The following is a 17,242-nucleotide window of genomic DNA, read 5'->3' as shown; positions in this document are numbered from 1 at the left end:
TTTATTTATTAATTTAATTATATAAATATATATATATATATATATATATATATATATATATATATATATATATATATATATATATATATATATAATTTTTTTTTTTTTTTTGTAAAAAGTAAAAAAAAAAATTATTTTAATTAAGGAAAAAAAAAATATTATTTGTAATCCTCCCTGCTTGACCCCTTTCACAAGGGCTGTCTGATCAGGTTCACCTGTCAGTTTTTCAGGCGGACCTGATCGAACCCTTAGCAGGGAAATGGCAGTAAATGAGCGGGAATATGTCAGAAATAATAGTCACATTCTTTTGTTAACTACTTCGTGCCCACGCTATAGACGAAAGATGTCTACAGCGTGGACACCAATTGCCGGGAGGGCGTCCCTAGACATCCTCCTGTTTACTTCCCCTCTGCACGCCGCCATGGGCGAGCATCGGGGAAGTTCTGTGTTGGCCGTGTCCCTTGGATACAGCCAATCACAGATCATGCTAAATGACCAATCACAGCGGCCATTTAGCACTCGAGCGGTGTGTCCAATGAGAGGTGATCTCATATGTGGGGGGCTGGGGGCTATCTTCCCCTCACTCGTCTCCATGTCAGGCCAGGGACAGGTCCAGATCACCGTCACGGACCTGGCTCCTAACTTTTTTAGCTGGCTCCTAGATTCCAAGCAAATTTGTCAACCCCTGATATAATAACATATTATCTCCCACTTTCTCTACTGGTGCAATAATCACCATGAAAGATGGTAAGGGGTTATCTCCCAGAGGGAGGTTACAGACAATTGAAAATGACAGAGCTTCTAATGACAAAGCTTCTTACCCTTTTTTCCTTCTGCAAAAACAGAAATAACATTTTACCTGGCATTCTATTTGAATTGTTTCTTTTTCAATGTTATATATTTTGGTTACACTGGGATATCTTGGAGGCTGGAACAGCCAGGGCTGTCTTTAAAGCAGGGCAAAAGGGGCAGCTGCCTTGAGCCATGTCATTGTTGTGGAGTCCAAAGCAGTTGCCTTATACTTGCCAACTATCCCAGTTTAAATTCCCTTGTCCCTTGAGGTTTTAGTCCTGTGCTGTATCCCTATATCTTGGTGTGAAGTTTTGTTACTATTGCTGCCCAGCTCTGCCCTATTGTTGTGTACAGATGACTCACCTGCAGACCCTGTATTTACATGGAGGCAGTATTTTTATATATATACCATGCCCCCCTGAGGTCAAATCCACCATCACCTATACTGAATGCTGTCCACTGGGGAGGTAAAGGGGCATGCTTGAAAGTCCTGCCTACAACTGTGGTTATTAAGCCTAACATCAGCCTGTTTTGCAAAGGGAAGCAAATTAGGGAGATGGAGGGTCGTGTGGGGTATACAAAGGTAGGCAGAGAAGGAATTACAGTTTGGGGTGCACAGGTGAGCAAGGAGGGGATGTATAGAGGTAAGGAAGGTGGCTGCAAAGATAAGCAGAGGAGGCAGGTAGAGTTAAAGGGGAGGGGGACTGGAGTAAAGAGGATGGGGTAGGTTTGGGTTGCAGAGGTTAGCAGGGGTTTAAGGATGCAAAGGTGTAGGGTGGATAAAGATATAGTTCACATGTAAGGCAGCCTATTACTTTCAATGGGCTGTTCTATGTGCTACAAATGCGGAAGAAGTCCCAGACCCTTTTCAAAATCGCGAAAAACAATTAACGGCAACAATTAATGCTGTGTATCTGCCAAAGGGTAGCACATTTCTGTGGTGTCAGGAAAGCGATTTTGCATGCGTTTCCGACACACACAAATGTGAACGCAGGCTAAATGTCTCAGTTACATTGGTGGTCAGCGTAAATCTTCTCATTGCATTGGGGCTTGGTGTAGAATCCTTACATTCACACTAGTGACCAGTGTGAATGTCTCCCTTCATTGGCGGTCAGTGTAAATCCCTCCTTACATTGGTGGTTACTGTGAATGCTTCTATTACATTAGTGGTCAGCGTAAACCCCTATTACATTAGTGGTCATTGTAAACCCCTATTACATTGGTAACCAGTGTAAACCCCTATTACATTGGTGGCTAGTGTTGAAAGTGTTGAAACTCCTCTTTATATTGGTAGTCTGTAAAAAAAAAAAAAAAAAAAATCAGCATTGCCATTGATCACACCCTCCCCTTCCCCCAGCACTGCCACTGATCCCAGGAGTCCTAGGATCCCTAGGAGTTTTCTGTCTGTTAATGAGTCCCCTCACCTCCTCAGTCCATGGTGTGCAGGCAGTGAGGAGATGATGTGCTGTAACCTCTAGCAACCAATCAGTAAGCAATAATGATGTATTGTAACCTCTAGCAGCTAATCAATGATCTGTAATGTGTGCTGTAACCTCTAGCAATCAGTCAGTGGGCAGTAATGATACACTGTAATCTCTGGCAACCAATCGCTGTCTGATCTGATTCATTAAACTGAGTGAAATTACATGGAGGGGGGGCCCCAAGAATTTTTTTGCACAGGGTCCAATCAATATTAACCACTTGAGATCCGCGCTATGGCCGAATGACGGCTACAGCGCGGACCTCCTTTGCCGGGACGACGTCTATTGACGTCGTCCCGTGCACGAGCGGCCTGCGCGCCCCCTGGGGGGCGCTCGCGGCGTGCTCTGTGATCGGCGAGTCTATGAGACTCGCCTGATCACTGATCCGAGCAAGTCCAATGACAGCTGATCATGTGATGCAACGGAGCCGGTGATCGGCTATTATTCCTCCTCGCGCTGTCAGCCCCGATCACATCAGTCCCGATCACGGCCAGCCCTGCCAGTGCCCACCTGCCCCCTGCTAGTGCCACCTTAATAAAACATAAGTGCCCCCCGTCAGTGCCACCCAGCAGTGCCCACAGTGCCACCCAGCAGTGCCACCCACAGTGCCCACAATCTGCCTCAACAACGGTGCTGCACCCCAGTGCCACATATCCGTGCCCATCAGTGTCATCTACCAGTGCCCAGCAGTGCCGCCCATCAGTGCCCAGCAGTGCCACCTATCAGAGCCACCTATCAGTGCCACCTATCAGTGCCCATCAGTCCCATCTATCAGTGGTACCTATCAGTGCCCCTTAGTGCCACCCATCCTTGCCACCCATCCGTGCCCATCTTTGCCCATCAGTGCCGCCTTATCTGTGCCCATCAGTACTGCCTTATCTGTGCCTATCGGTGCCACCTTATCTGTGCCTATTAGTGCCGCCTTAACTATGCCTATCAGTGCCCACCAGTGCAGCCTATCAGTGCCCACCAATGCAGCCTATCAGTGCCCACCAGTGCAGCCTATCAGTGCCGCCTCATCAGCGCACTTCAATGAAGAAGAAAAATGACCTGTTTGCAAAATTTTATAACAAACTATTAAACATGATTTTTTTTTTTTTTTGCATTTTTTTGTTTGTTTAGTAAAAAATAAAACTCCCAGCTGTAATTAAATACCACCAAAAGAAAGCTCTATTAGTGGTAAAAAAATGATAAAAATTTCATTTGGGTACAGTGTTGTATGCCCGCGCAATTGTCATTGAAAGTGCATCAGCGCTGAAAGCTGAAAATTGGTCTGGGACTGAGGGGGGTTTAAGTGCCCAGTAAGCAAGTGGTTAAAGACGGCCTTGAGAACAGCAGTGGCTGCCTTCTATTTGTCACACTTTTCTGACTGAGCCACGGGATAAGGATTATTTTCCCCATGAGTGGCGGGTATGGTTCACTTCAGCATAATCCCCCTGAATGGACAGAGGCTTTGGCGCCACAAGCGAAAGAGACCTTCCGTAAAAGGAGGTCAATAGGAGCTGGTAAGCGGGCAATTTATGAGGTGGAGATTTTATTACTGATGGTCACACACCATTCCGGTGATGTATAGTGCACTTTGTGATTGATTGGACTTCATTTTTTCACCCTTTGGACTAATTTATGTTTGTTTTGTTTTTTTGGTTTTTTTCTTTTAATATCGTAGCGAAACTTCATTTTGGATTTAGGGATTATTCATTGAGATGAGTCACAAGTATGTCATTTAAAACTTGACCATGTGAAAATGAGCAACGAGCTACCAAAACAAAAACAAAGAAACAAATGTATATATACAGTATCTCACAAAAGTGAGTACACTCCTCACATTTTTAAAAATATTTTATTATATCTTTTCATGTGACAACATTGAAGAAATTACACTTTGCTACAATGTAAAGTAGTGAGTGTAACTCAACACACAGCCATTAATGTTGAAACCGCTGGCAACAAAAGTGAGTACACTCCTAAGTGAAAATGTCTAAATTCCCCCCCTCCCTTGGGGTCATGTGACTCGTTAAGCCCCGTACACACGAGAGGACTTATGTCCGACAGACTTCCGAAGGAGTTCTGCCGGAGTTCTGTCGGAGTTCTGACAGAGTTCTGACGGACTTTTCGGCTGAGCGGACTTGGCCACACACAATCACACTAAACTCTGACGGATTCGAACGTGATGACGTACGACTGGATTCGAATAAGGAAGTCCATAGCCAGTAGCCAATAGCTGCCCTAGCGTCGGTTTTAGTCCGTCGGAATAGCATACACACGAGCTAATTTTTTGAAGGGACCGGGTCCGGCGGAGTTCCTTCGGAAAAATTTGAAGCATGTTCCATTTCTAAAGTCCTTCAGACTTTGGCGAGTCAAAAGTCCGTTGCAGCCCACACACGATCGAATAGTCTGACGGACTCAGTCCGTCGGACTTTGGATGTTGAAAAGTCCGCTCATGTGTACGGGGCTTTAATGTTACAAGCTCTCAGGTGTAAATGGGGAGCACGTGAGTTAAATTTGGCGTTATCACTCTCACTCTCTCATACTGGTCACTGGAAGTTCGACATGGCACCTCATGACAAATAACTCTCAGAGAATCTGAAAAAAAGAATTGTTGCTCCACATAAAGATGGCCTAGGCAATATCGGACCCTGAAACTGAGATGCAGCATGGTGGCCAAGACCATAAAGCGGTTTACCAGGACAGGTTCCACTCAGAACAGGCCTCGCCATGGTCGACCAAAGAAGTTGAGTGCACGTGCTCGACTTCATATCCAGAGGTTGTCTTTGGGAAATAGACATATGAGTGCTGCCAGCATTACTGCAGACGATGAAGGGGTGGGGGGTTAGCCTGTCAGTCCGACCCTACCATCTGAATGTCGCAGCTGAAATCGAGACTCGTCAGACCAGGCAAAATTTTTCCAATCTTCTATTGTCCAATTTTGGTGAGCCTGTGCGAATTGTAACCTCAGTTTCCTGTTCTTAGCTGACAGGGGTGGCACTCGGTGTAGTCTTCTGCTGCTGTAGCCCATCTGCTTCAAGGTTCAATGTATTGTACATTCAGATGGTATTCTGCATACCTTGGTTGTAACGAGTGGTTATTTGAGTTACTGTTGCCTTCCTATCATCTCAAACCAAGGCATTTTCGTCCACACAACAACAGCTCACTGGATATTTTCTCTTTTTCAGACCATTCCCTGTTAATCTAAGAGATGGCTGTGCATGAAAATCCCAGTAGATCATCAATTTTTGAAATACTCAGACCAGTCTGTCTGACACCAACAACCATACCATATTCAAAGTCACTTAAATCCCCTTTCTTCCCCATTCTGATGCTCTGTTTGAACTTCAGCAAGCCATTGTCACCACGTCTAGATGCCTAAATGCATTTAGTTACTGCCACATGATTGACTGATTAGCAATGTGTGTTACCAAGCAATTGAACAGGTGTACCTAATAAAGTGGCCGGAGAGTGCATATAGCGATCTCCAAAAGAAGAAAGGCCTGCTGGATATTACCGTGATGTATGGCAATCTGAGCACCTACCCAGGAACAGTACTGGTCAGCCCGATGAAGCTATTCATCACAGTGCCAGGGGGTTTGGTCAATATTTCAAAGGTCACAGGAATTACTTCACTAGAGTGCATAATGCCAATAGGGAGACTTTAGTCCATTGCACCGCTGGATACAGTTACATCTAGAAAATATACATTCAATTTCCATATCAAACTTCTAAAAAGATAAAACTCTCTATTAGGCTCTGTTCACATTATTATAGGTCAGGAATACGTGCAAAATTGTGCACATTCCCAATCCGCAGGAAAGCGTACTGCCCTAGCAGACTTGCAGGGTGCCATTAATTCTTAATGGCATGCCTATGCATCAGGAAATACAGTGCATTTTCACCTGCACTGCTGCAGCACCATGCGGCTCCATGTGGTGCGATTTAAAAGTAAGGGTCGGAGACTTCTTTCACTGTGTTTCTTTGGGTAGGGCAGCCTACATGCAGAAGCAGTAATGGCCAGTCCGTTAGAGGCACAGGGGCGCTGCCCCCCTAGTTTGCATGCAGGGCGCCAAACTCATCTGTTTTTTTTTCCAAGCACATGATTAGAGCCTGAGGCTCTATTTGGCTTGAAAAAGGTTGGGCTCGGGGCACAGAACCCACCCACTTCTGACAATAGTGTATCATTATTCGCTATCGTCTTCCAGCTTCTCTACCCAGCCAATCAGGACAGGAAGCAGATTGGGTTGGCCGAGGGGAGAACCCGAGGAAGCTGCGGGTGGGTGGAAGGGTGAGTGCGGGGGACCGTGCCGTGGTGCGAAAGTGCCATGGAGGTGTGAGTATGGGGGACAATGTTGTGGAGCGGTGAGTGTAGAGGTCCGTGACATGGAGCATTGAGTGAGGGAGGACTGTGCCATGGAGTATTGAGTGCGGGGGGGGGGGGGGGGGGCTGTGCCATGGAGTGGTGAATGCAGGGGGACTGTGCCATGGAGTGGTGAGTGCGAGGGGACTGTGCCATGGAGCATTGAGTGCGGGGGAACTGTGCCATGGTGTGGTGAGTGTGGGGGCCCGTGCCATGGAGCACTGAGTGCAGAGGAACTGTGCCATGGATTGGTGAGTGCGGGAGGACAGTGCCATGGAGCATTGAGTGGGGGGGGGGGCTGTGCCGTGGAGTGTGGGGGGACTGTGCCATGGAGCATTGAGTGCAGGGAAACTGTGCTGTGGAGCAGTGAGTGTGGGGGCCTGTGCCAGGGAGCATTGCGTGCAGAGGGACTGTGCCATGGATCGGTGAGTGCGGGGGGGCCGTGCCATGGAGCATTGAGTGCGGGGGAACTGTGCCGTGGAGCATTGAGTGCGCGGGGGGGGGGGGGGGCTGTGCGGTGGAGCATTGAGTGCGAGGGGGCGGTGCCATGGAGCGGTGAGTGCGGGGGGACTGTGCCATGGAGCATTGAGTGCGGGGGGACTGTGTCATGGAACATTGAGTGCAGGGGGACTGTGCCATTGAATGGGGAGTGCAGGGGGACTGTGCCATGGAGCTGTGAGTGTGGGGGGATTGTGCCATGGAGCGGTGAGTGCAGGGGGACTGTGCCATGGAGCATTGAGTGCGGGGGGACTGTGTCATGGAGCATTGAGTGCAGGGGGACTGTGCCATTGAATGGGGAGTGCAGGGGGACTGTGCCATGGAGCTGTGAGTGTGGGGGGATTGTGCCATGGAGCGGTGAGTGCAGGGGGACTGTGCCATGGAGCTGTGAGTGTGGGGGGATTGTGCCATGGAGCGGTGAGTGCAGGGGGACTGTGCCATGGAGCGGTGAGTGCGGGGGGACTGTGCCATGGAGCATTGAGTGCAGGGGGACTGTGCCATTGAGCATTGAGTGCAGGGAGACTGTGCCATTGAGCGGTGAGTGCGGGGGGATTGTGCCATGGAGCTGTGAGTGCGGGGGGATTGTGCCATGGAGCGGTGAGTGCAGGGCGACTGTGCCATGGAGCGGTGAGTGCGGGGGGACTGTGCCATGGAGCATTGAGTGCAGGGGGACTGTGCCATTGAGCGGTGAGTGCGGGGGGACTGTGCCATGGAGCAGTGAGTGCGGGGGGACTGTGCCATGGAGCATTGAGTGTGAGGGGCTGTGCTGTGGAGTGGTGAGTGTGGGGGGACCGTGCCATAGAGCATTGAGTGTGGGGGGACCGTGCCATGGAGAATTGAGTGCGGGGGGACTGTGCCATGGAGCATTGAGTGCAGGGGGACTGTGCCATGGAGCGGTGAGGACGGGGGGACTGTGCCGTGGAGCATTGAGTGCGGGGGGGACCATGTTGTGGAGCATTGAGTGCAGGGGGACCGTGCTGTGGAGCATTGAGTGCGGGGAAACTGTGCCATGGAGCGGTGAGTGTGGGGGGACCGTGTCATAGCGGTGAGTGCGAGGGGGGGGGGGGGGACTGTGCTGTGGAGCAGTGAGTGCGGTGATACTGTGGAGCAGTGAGTGCGGTGATACCGTGGAGCGGTGAGTGCGGACTGGCCGGGGGTTTGTTTGCCCTCCAAAAAGTTTAGCACCAGCCACCACTGTGTAGAGAGCAAGTGGCACAAGTGTGAACCTAGACTTAGTTTGCATTATTTTAAATATATTAGAAGGTTTTCTTGATAAAAGGTAAAGCAGTGCGGCTTTGAAATCACGCTACTTCAGCATTTCCATGCGGCTTCATTTAACAGAAGTCAATGCAAGTAGCAATGGAATCGCAGAAAAGTAGTGCAGGAACCTTTTTCAAAGTTGCTGCGTCTTGAGTCGGTTGCGACTTGTCAAGATCGCATAACAAGTCGCCCCCAAAAATAGGGTGTGACTTGTAATGCGATCTTGAACTGTCGAATCGCATGACAAATCGCATTGGTGTGGATGAGGGCTTTATACTTGCCTGCTTGTACTTGTTGTTCATCAGTAGCTACAGTAGTACAGCCTGCTTTCCCATCATTTTTTGGTGGTCTCTTAATTTAGGTGTATTAAAAACAGACGTGAAAATACTTCAATAACATTCGGCTAACTTTCAATGACCTTTGGCCAGCTGATCAATCTTGGCGTTTCTCCTGTTGTAGAAATGAAAAGTGTCACCACTGGACGCAACGCTTCATCTGCCAGACACAAAGGTCATACACAAGTGTTTACATTGCAGTCAGCTGCATGTGGTACAAAGGAGTGGGATAACAAGTAAAAAGCAGCAGGGACCCCCACCCCAGGGAGCACACACTGACGTATGTTTTACACACAAAACGTCATAGCACTCATTCCTATGGGAGTAATGATCAACTACACCAACAATACACACTGCAAGAAATAACGCATACACATTACACATGTTCACATTGCATCATCATTCCTAAGTTACAGACAAGTAAACGCTTATAATATTGGCATTGTTTCCTAAATGTGGCAGTTATTAAAATGTCTCAGATAGGGTGTTTTTACTCAAAGTTGTTTTAATCTAAAAAATAAAAAAAATGTAATAAAAATAAAAAACAAAAAATAAAATCAAAGGCATTCATAATAATCTGAATTTCCACATTTAAACTGATATATAATATGAGACAATCAGGGTGGATTTGATTTAAGACAAGTCGATTTAAATCACAATTGAAATCATGATTTAACCACTTCAATACCGGTCACCTTCGCCCCCTTCATTCCCAGACCAATTTTCAGCTCTCAGCGCTCTCGCACTTTCAATGACAATTGCGGACTATAAATAAGCCAGTAGCCAATAGCTTTCATCTCATAATTTATTCTGAGCATGCATGGCACTTTGTGCATGAGAATTGTATACACACGATCAGAATTTAAACAATCGGATTTTGTTGTGGGAACATTTTAGATCCAGATCTCAAACTTTGTGTGTCGGAATTTCCGACAGAAAAAGTCAGATGGAGCCCACACACGATCGGAATTTCCGACAACACAGTCCGATCGTGCATTTTCTGTCGGAAAGTCAGACCGCGTGTACAGGGCACAAGGCTGAGGACAGAGCGATCAAACACTGCCGATCGCTCAGTTCTCACTGCTCCCTAAGCAGAGAGCTGGTGGCTGTCAGTCACCTATGTCTTCTCTGCCCCCCCCCCCCCTGCTCATTGGAGCTCTGGGCTGTGGACGGGATGGGAGCAGGTGGTTCAGGCTCTCAGCAGCTCGCTAAGAGCCTGAGCCGGGTGTGCCGGTCCAGGCATGTGGGTGGACCAACGACTATATGGCCACGGTCTTTCCTGAGCCTGGACCAGGCTGCAGCCCACTCTCTGCTGCAAATGGCTTTACATGAGTGCAGAATTAAGTGCACTCTTGTGATTCACAGGAGAAGTACAGCCAAATGAGCTTTGACTGTGCTTCTCCTTTAAGTTTTGGACAGAATGAAGAAAGGCTAGAACCCTTGTAAGGTTGTATAGTTGAGCCCTGCTTTTACCACCCCACAACCACTGCCCTTTAAAAGCAACAAACAGGTATATACAAGTGTAGAACCCTTTTTAGGGTGGAGAGGTATGAGGAATAGCCCTCTGCAAAGGCTCTAAACCTGTAGGTAAAAGAATCAGAACCTTTGCTAAGTGGAACAGCAGGGGTTGCCTGCTTGGGAAATAAATCAGTAGTCTAAACATAATAATTAGAAGCATATAACATTAACCATGCAATCCAGTGCAGGCAAACGCACTCTGTTTGCGAACTGCATTTGAGGTGTTGTTAATTTAAAACTAACACCCGCTGCAGATCACAAGTGCAGTGCTTTTTAAATGCGGTGCTGGAAACACACACGTAGTGCGGGTGTCCTGGAGTGTGTTCTGGTTCTGGAGTTCAGGAAAACTCTTTTTTGCTACATGGGATCTTTTTTTATGGTGCTGTTTTTTTTTCTTAGCTTCAAAACTGTTGTATGGTACCAAATGTGAAGATGGGAAAGTGGAGATGATCAATGATCACATCCATTTGTTCAGATTCTCATGACACATGATTGCTTTGTGTGTTTTTTTTTTTTTTGGCGGCACAAGATTGAAGGACTAAACTAACACTACATATACTGTAAACTTTTATTGTGTTATTACTGATTGTTCTCAAACACAATAAAAATTCTTGTTAGTTGCCAGATTATTACTTTCAGGTCATAGTTACAACTCCTTCCTGTATTTATACGCCATAAAGTAATTGAACCATAGGGAATAGATATATAATGTAACAGTTGGTACCACAGTGCCATCCTGAGGACAAAGTAGAAAGTACAGGTTTTTTTTTTTGCAGGCACTAGAAAAAAAACCTACATTTCCCTTAGAGGCCCTTTTATGTGAGTTTTACAGTCAGGTCTACCTGTCCGTTTTTAAGGTGGATCTGATCAGAAGCTCCATGCAGCCCTATGAACAGACTGATGTAAATAGACTTGTCTCTGTTTTACACCCACCTACCCCCAACTGAGTTTGTCCAGGTCTGGATTAAAAACAAAAGAGAAAGGGACTGCATCCCTTAAGTTTTTTATGGACCTAAACCTGATGGATTGGAGATAGTCTGATGTAAACAGTCCATTTACGTCTGGCCGCCCATATCATAGGTCTGCTGTGTAATGGACACGAAGTAAAAAGGCATGGATGTAAAAAAACTGACATCTGCCCCGTTCACCTCTGATTCAGCATACAACTCTAATTGTTTTCACATGTTTGCAAAGTTATAAAAAAAATGTATTGCCCACATATGTTCTAGGTAGCGCAGTTTTGTTGCATGGCCACTATGCAGGTATTATGTAAGTATTGGTAATTTCTCCTATTATTATTAGTATTATAGTCCAAAATCTATATAGTGCCAACTTTTTTTTTGTTCATTTTAGGGAAGAGTTACAACCTATGCAAGGCTTTTTTAGTGTCTGTTTCCCTTGGGGGAGATTTCTAATACCGTTGCTGTCCCATTCACTACACAAGAAGTGCAGTGAACTTTCCCAAATAGGAATACAAACATCAACAAAAACACCCGGGGGACAAAACCGGCCCGCCAGGCAAATTCATGTGGCCCTCGCACCTTTCCTGCAGCTGCGGCACCTCCTCGTCTCTGTCCCCACCTTGTCCCAGCCCTTGACAGCAGAGAGGAGAACACAACTCTTCCTACAGATCTGGTCCGTCCTGTGCAGCCACAGCACCCCCTCGCCTTCTCTCCCCCATTCTCACCATTCAGCAGACTCTGGCAGCTGACTCTACTAGCCCTACTCCGGTCCTCTTCCAGACCCTACACTTTCTGCTTCTCAGCTCCGCCCCTTGATTCTTCCTGGCAGCAGCACAAGGGAAGGGGGTGCACTGTGATGTAAGGGAGCACGGGGGATTTTTGACTGATGGCGGGGTTGCTTTTGGCATCTGATATAAGGACGGGTGGGTGCTCTGGACAATTGGTATTACAGAATCAACCAAACCTTTGAGGGCAACCATTATGCTAATGCGGCCCACAATTAAATTGAGTTTAAACTATCAGGTGCTAAAGGGGTGTGAGCACTTGTTAGCACTAAAAATTCTGGATGGACCCTCTAAACACTGCTATACACCCTCTTCAGCAAACTATGCAATGAAAAACATTTATTGCGATAAATGTTTAAGCGGCCAACTGCATCAATGTAATCCCTCTTATGGCCAGTCCTACACTGCTCTGCCACTGCAAATGCTAATGTAGACACCATGCCAACATGGGGCATAAAGACCCAAGGTGGGGGAGAGATACTAGGTTCAGGTCTGGTCACTGACCTGCATTATAACAGAGACAAGATACACCTGTGCTCAAATCCCAATAGCATGTACATGCATTTAAACTATCATGTTTTGCAATATGTGTAAGCTTGACACCCCCAAATACATCCCCATGCTTCTAAAAAAAATGGGTTTATTTTGTTTGATGTCTGTGTCCTTGTAAGAAAGATTTTCCTCCTGTTATGTTACCACACAGTAAAGTTTCTCATACAAGGGAATACTGGAATTATATATTAAAGCGGAGTTCCACCCAAAAGTGGAACTTTGGCTTGTATGTCTCCTCCCCCCTCTGGTGCCACATTTGGCACATTTCAGGGGGGGAGGGGGAATGGGGATTCTTTTTTTGACAGGTCCCCCTCCCCACTTCTGGGAGACGGGGCTGCAGCGCTGTCTCTCGGAAGTACGGCCCCCTCCTCCTTCCTTTGCTGCCGGGCCAATTAGAAAGTGCAGTGCACATCGCGCATGCACAGTAGGGAAGCGGCTGTGAAGCCGAAAGGCTTCACTGCTGGGTTTCCCTTACCTGCAATGGCGGCGGCGGAACCCGACAACCGATCCAAAGATCGGCTGCGGTGCCGACATCATGGGCTCCCTGGACAGGTAAGTTTACATATATTAAAAGTCAGCAGCTGCAGTATTTGTAGCTGTTGACTTTACATTTTTTTGTGAGGTGGGTGGGCGGACCGCCGCTTTAAGTATAGGCATAAACCCCACCATTACTTATTGTTTTTTTTTCTAACTTTATTTTCATTATTTTTGTATTTACTTAAATTAATGTTTTTGTTTTTACTTGCTAACCACCTGTGTTAACTATTGAGGGAAAGGTTGAATGTGTCTAGAACAGTGATGGCGAACCTTGGCAGCCCAGATGTTTTGGAACTACATTTCCCATGATGCTCAACTACACTGCAGAGTGCATGAGTATCATGGGAAATGTAGTTCCAAAACATCTGGGGTGCCAAGGTTCGCCATCACTGGTCTAGAAAGTCTGGGTTGTTTTCTAACAAAGGTGTGGGCTGCCTCTGTCCTTTCAGCACCTGAGAGGATGAACAGCTCCCAGAACAGGAAGATGGACTAATGTAGCCCTATATGGGCATATGAGTTTTTTTCTTGTTCATTGGAAAGTAAAGCTGTTGCTATGGCCAACATAAACATTCCATGCCATGTTAGCACACATGTAATACAGTTATAATCATGGCTGTGGCAGGTATGCAGAGATCTCATTACTAGAGGTGATTTATCTTATTAGCATATCTCAAAAACAAAAAGGACAAAAGCCTGTATTTAAAACCATATAATCAATTTATTAATGTTTATTATTGGGGGGGGGGGGCGCATCTGAACTTACATGATTTTCCAGACCAAAAGAAGACTTCATGGGAACTCTCTAAACATAATATGTCAAAGAAAAAAAACAGTTGAATGTACAGGCATACCCCACTATTAAGTACACAATGGGGTTCATTTACTAAAGCTGGAAAGTGCAAAATATGGCTCCCTTCTGCATAGAAACCAATGAGCTTCTAACCCCAGCTTGTTCAATTAAGCTTTGGTAATAAAACCTGGAAGATCATTGGTTTCTATGCAGAAGTGAGCCTGATTTTGCACTTTACAGCTTTAGTAAATAAACCCCATTGTGTACTTAAAAGTGGGGTATGCCTGTATTGATTAAATCAGCATAGGACTTATAGATGATCATGATAATCTTAGTAAAAAAGCGTTCTAGCTCAGTGTCACTTAGAGTAAACCTAAAGCGAAAGCTTTTCTTTTTTTTTTCCATGACAGATAGAGTAGGGGAGGGTTAAAATTGCTTTAAATAAGTCCTCTAGACTTAAAAATGGGTGGATTTACTAAACCTGAAACACTCAGTATCTGGAGCAGCTGTACATGGTAGCCAGTCAGCTTCTAACGTCAGCTTGTTCAATTAATCTTTATCCACCGACCACTAACCTAATTTTCTTCCTTCATCAAATTTTGTTTTTTTCCGTCATCGATTATTGTTGTTTGATTTATTTCATGACAATTACTGAAAAGCTAAAGCCACCTTCGGAACAGGTTACTTGTTCCACCCGTACTTAGTGTGGAACATGTAACATGTTCCAGCTCCTGCTGCTTCTTCCTCAGTGACAACAGGTGAGGGTTCTTCTCTCTGCAGCAGTGGTCACTTTTTGAAAGGTATGCGGCTGTTCGGGGATCCGCCAACATAGCTACCTGTGAATGAACAAACTGCATGTACCATCTACCACCGCAGCAGATAGACTTTTCGTTTCAGTGGACTACGAGGGCACTTTTGTAGTTCACTAACAAGTCCTCCAGCTTTCAAACAGAAAGCCTGTACAGAAGTAAGGGTTGAAAGCTGGAGGACATATCTGCAGAGGTCCATATTGTACCTGTAATCTACTGATTGTGGGTGCAATGCTTTCCGGGCTCCTGCTGGAAAAAATAATAAATGCACATTTTTTTTCTGCAAAGGTGACCATATCCTTGAAAATTATTTTTGCTGTATAGAGGAGGAAGGTGTTGTAAAATTATCTTGGTGTCAAATAATTTAAGTATGATACATTTTTAATTTTTTTATTTACAACATTTTACAACTAATGCTAATGTACTGTGAATTGTAGGTCAAATACTTTTTAGCAGAGATCCTCTGAGATATTAAACTTATTTGAAGGGTTCTCCTGGAGTAAAAATGTTAAGAAAGGTTGGCTCAGTGAATGGATGGGAATGATTTTCCAAAGCAGTAGTAAATTTTCACTTGGCTTATTGAAAATATGCTCACTTTGAATGCAGAGTCGTGTGTTACATATTTTAAATTTTTTGGGGATTTTTGCCTGCAGATGATTTAAATAAATAACAACTATTTACAAAGTGAACATTAAATACTTAAATAATAGTAAATCATACTCAATAACTAGACCACTATGCCTTGTTGCAATGCAGTTGATTTATTAGAGGAGTAGAATCCTTGATGTGTTCAATAAATTCATTCTTGTCATGTGTAAGGTGAAAATCTTGTCTTTTTTAATTTACCGTCACATGATTCGGTTTTCAAAGTGAATGCAGCATCACACTGCCTCCACTCAGTTAGTAAATAAACCTCAATAAATGCAGCATTGATGGCATCGATGCATATGTTGCCCTAATTCAGTGATTTATAGTAGTAAAACTACATAATACTATATTATCCTTAAATGATGAAGGAGACTTACAAATAAATGCATAAGGTTCAAATTTCTGCACCAATGCTATTGTAAATTACGTGCAAAGGAACATTTGTAGCTGCAACTGGAAAAATAAAACTTTTCAACCTGTTCTTTCTTTACTATACTTTGACATCACAATTTGATATTTTGAAATTTATAATGGGAGACAAAATTGGCAGATACATTTGGCAAAGCATAGGAAGAAAAAAACAACAATATTTTTTCTGATGTTTTTTGATAGGTACTATTGTATGAGTAACTTTCGTGTAGCTATTAGCAGTCTCTAATTTACCTTTGCTTTATTTCAGAGCAAATTGGTGAAGTACTTCAGCCGTCAGCTGTCCTGTAAGAAGAAAGTGGCTCTTCAGGAGAGAAATGCCGAACTTGAAGGATTTCCTCAGCTTATGCACTGGTTCAGAATTGTCAACATCCGCAAAGAGGTGATGGAGGTAATTAAGAGTCTGTCGTTATTGCAGATACTCATATGAACTAATCCATCTAGACAAAGAAGGAGGGGATAAGTGTAATTCCTCATAGCAGTCAGAATTTAATTTTTAATGATCTTGGTACAGTTATCTTAAACCTGGTTATTGTTCCCTTCTGCACACCATCATGTCTAAACATAAATTGTACAGTCTCTGTACAAATAAACGGTTTGGGTTCCGTTTTTGGTACTCGACATTGTTGCTCCATGTATGTACGCTATATACAGACATCCCTGAAAATTATTAAGTTCAGGCTCAAAAAGCCAGGTCCATAAAGACAAGGCTTGAAGAGTTTAGTGCCCAAAAACACAAGAGCTCTGCACAAAGATGGATCGAATTGGATGTCAGATTGGAAGCCATATCCTCTGTACCTAGCCTCACAAATGCTCTTTTGGCTTATTGGACGCAAATTCCAAGACACGCTCCAAAATCTTATGGAAAGCCTTCCTAGAGGAATGGAGGTCATAGATACAAAGGGTGACCGACTCTTTATTATTGCCAATTGTTTTAAATTGGAATGACCAGCAAGCTCATATAGGTGTGATGTTCAGTAGTCCTCAAACTTTTGGCTGTATAGTATACGAACGATAGCGGCTCAAGTCTTTCTTTATCAAGAACTCACAGAACATATACAGAAAGTTACAGCAGCCAGCAAAACGAATAAAATGTCTTCTTTTGTTAATGTTCCCTACTGCTAGCATAGTCAGCATTTCTTGTGAAATTATACTTACCAAGGGATCTAGTCTTATTTCACAGCCCTTCAATGATTCAAATAGAATTAAATATATAATATAGAAATCTACCAAATATAAAAAAAAACTATAGTCTAGTTATGTAATTATAATAAAAAATAAAAGAAAATGTGCTTAGCATAACTACATTTAAAGGAAGCTTGTACTGAAATACATGGTCCTCCCAAGGCGAATATGCCAAACTGGACTCTGAGCTGAGATGGATGAACCTTGCACGTTCGTTTGTACAGTAGCTAGAATGGTGTAGTGGGTATAAAAAAACAATATTACAATTGCCACCATTAAAAATCGAGTAGAATGAGGGAGGGGTGCTGTTATG

General features: G+C 44.7%; 1 protein-coding gene across 3 annotated transcripts in view; it reads left to right on the top strand.

Moving 5' to 3' along the window:
- The window catches only part of KSR2 (kinase suppressor of ras 2), a 683,331-nt gene that overhangs the window by 114,073 nt on the left and 552,016 nt on the right, over positions 1–17,242 (top strand). For all 3 annotated transcript variants that reach the window (XM_077462057.1, XM_077462058.1, XM_077462059.1), the window contains exon 2: positions 15,995–16,135. In XM_077462057.1, the coding sequence (XP_077318183.1) occupies positions 15,995–16,135 (141 nt within the window). The remainder of the gene's footprint in view (positions 1–15,994; positions 16,136–17,242) is intronic.

This window comes from Lithobates pipiens, unplaced genomic scaffold (genome assembly GCF_037356315.1).
Source record: "Lithobates pipiens isolate NorthernLeopardFrog02 unplaced genomic scaffold, aLitPip1_a1.2 Scaffold_3, whole genome shotgun sequence".
Lineage (NCBI taxonomy): Eukaryota > Metazoa > Chordata > Amphibia > Anura > Ranidae > Lithobates > Lithobates pipiens.
Note: the sequence above shows the minus strand (reverse complement) of the source record. Positions and strands in the feature narration are given on the sequence as shown.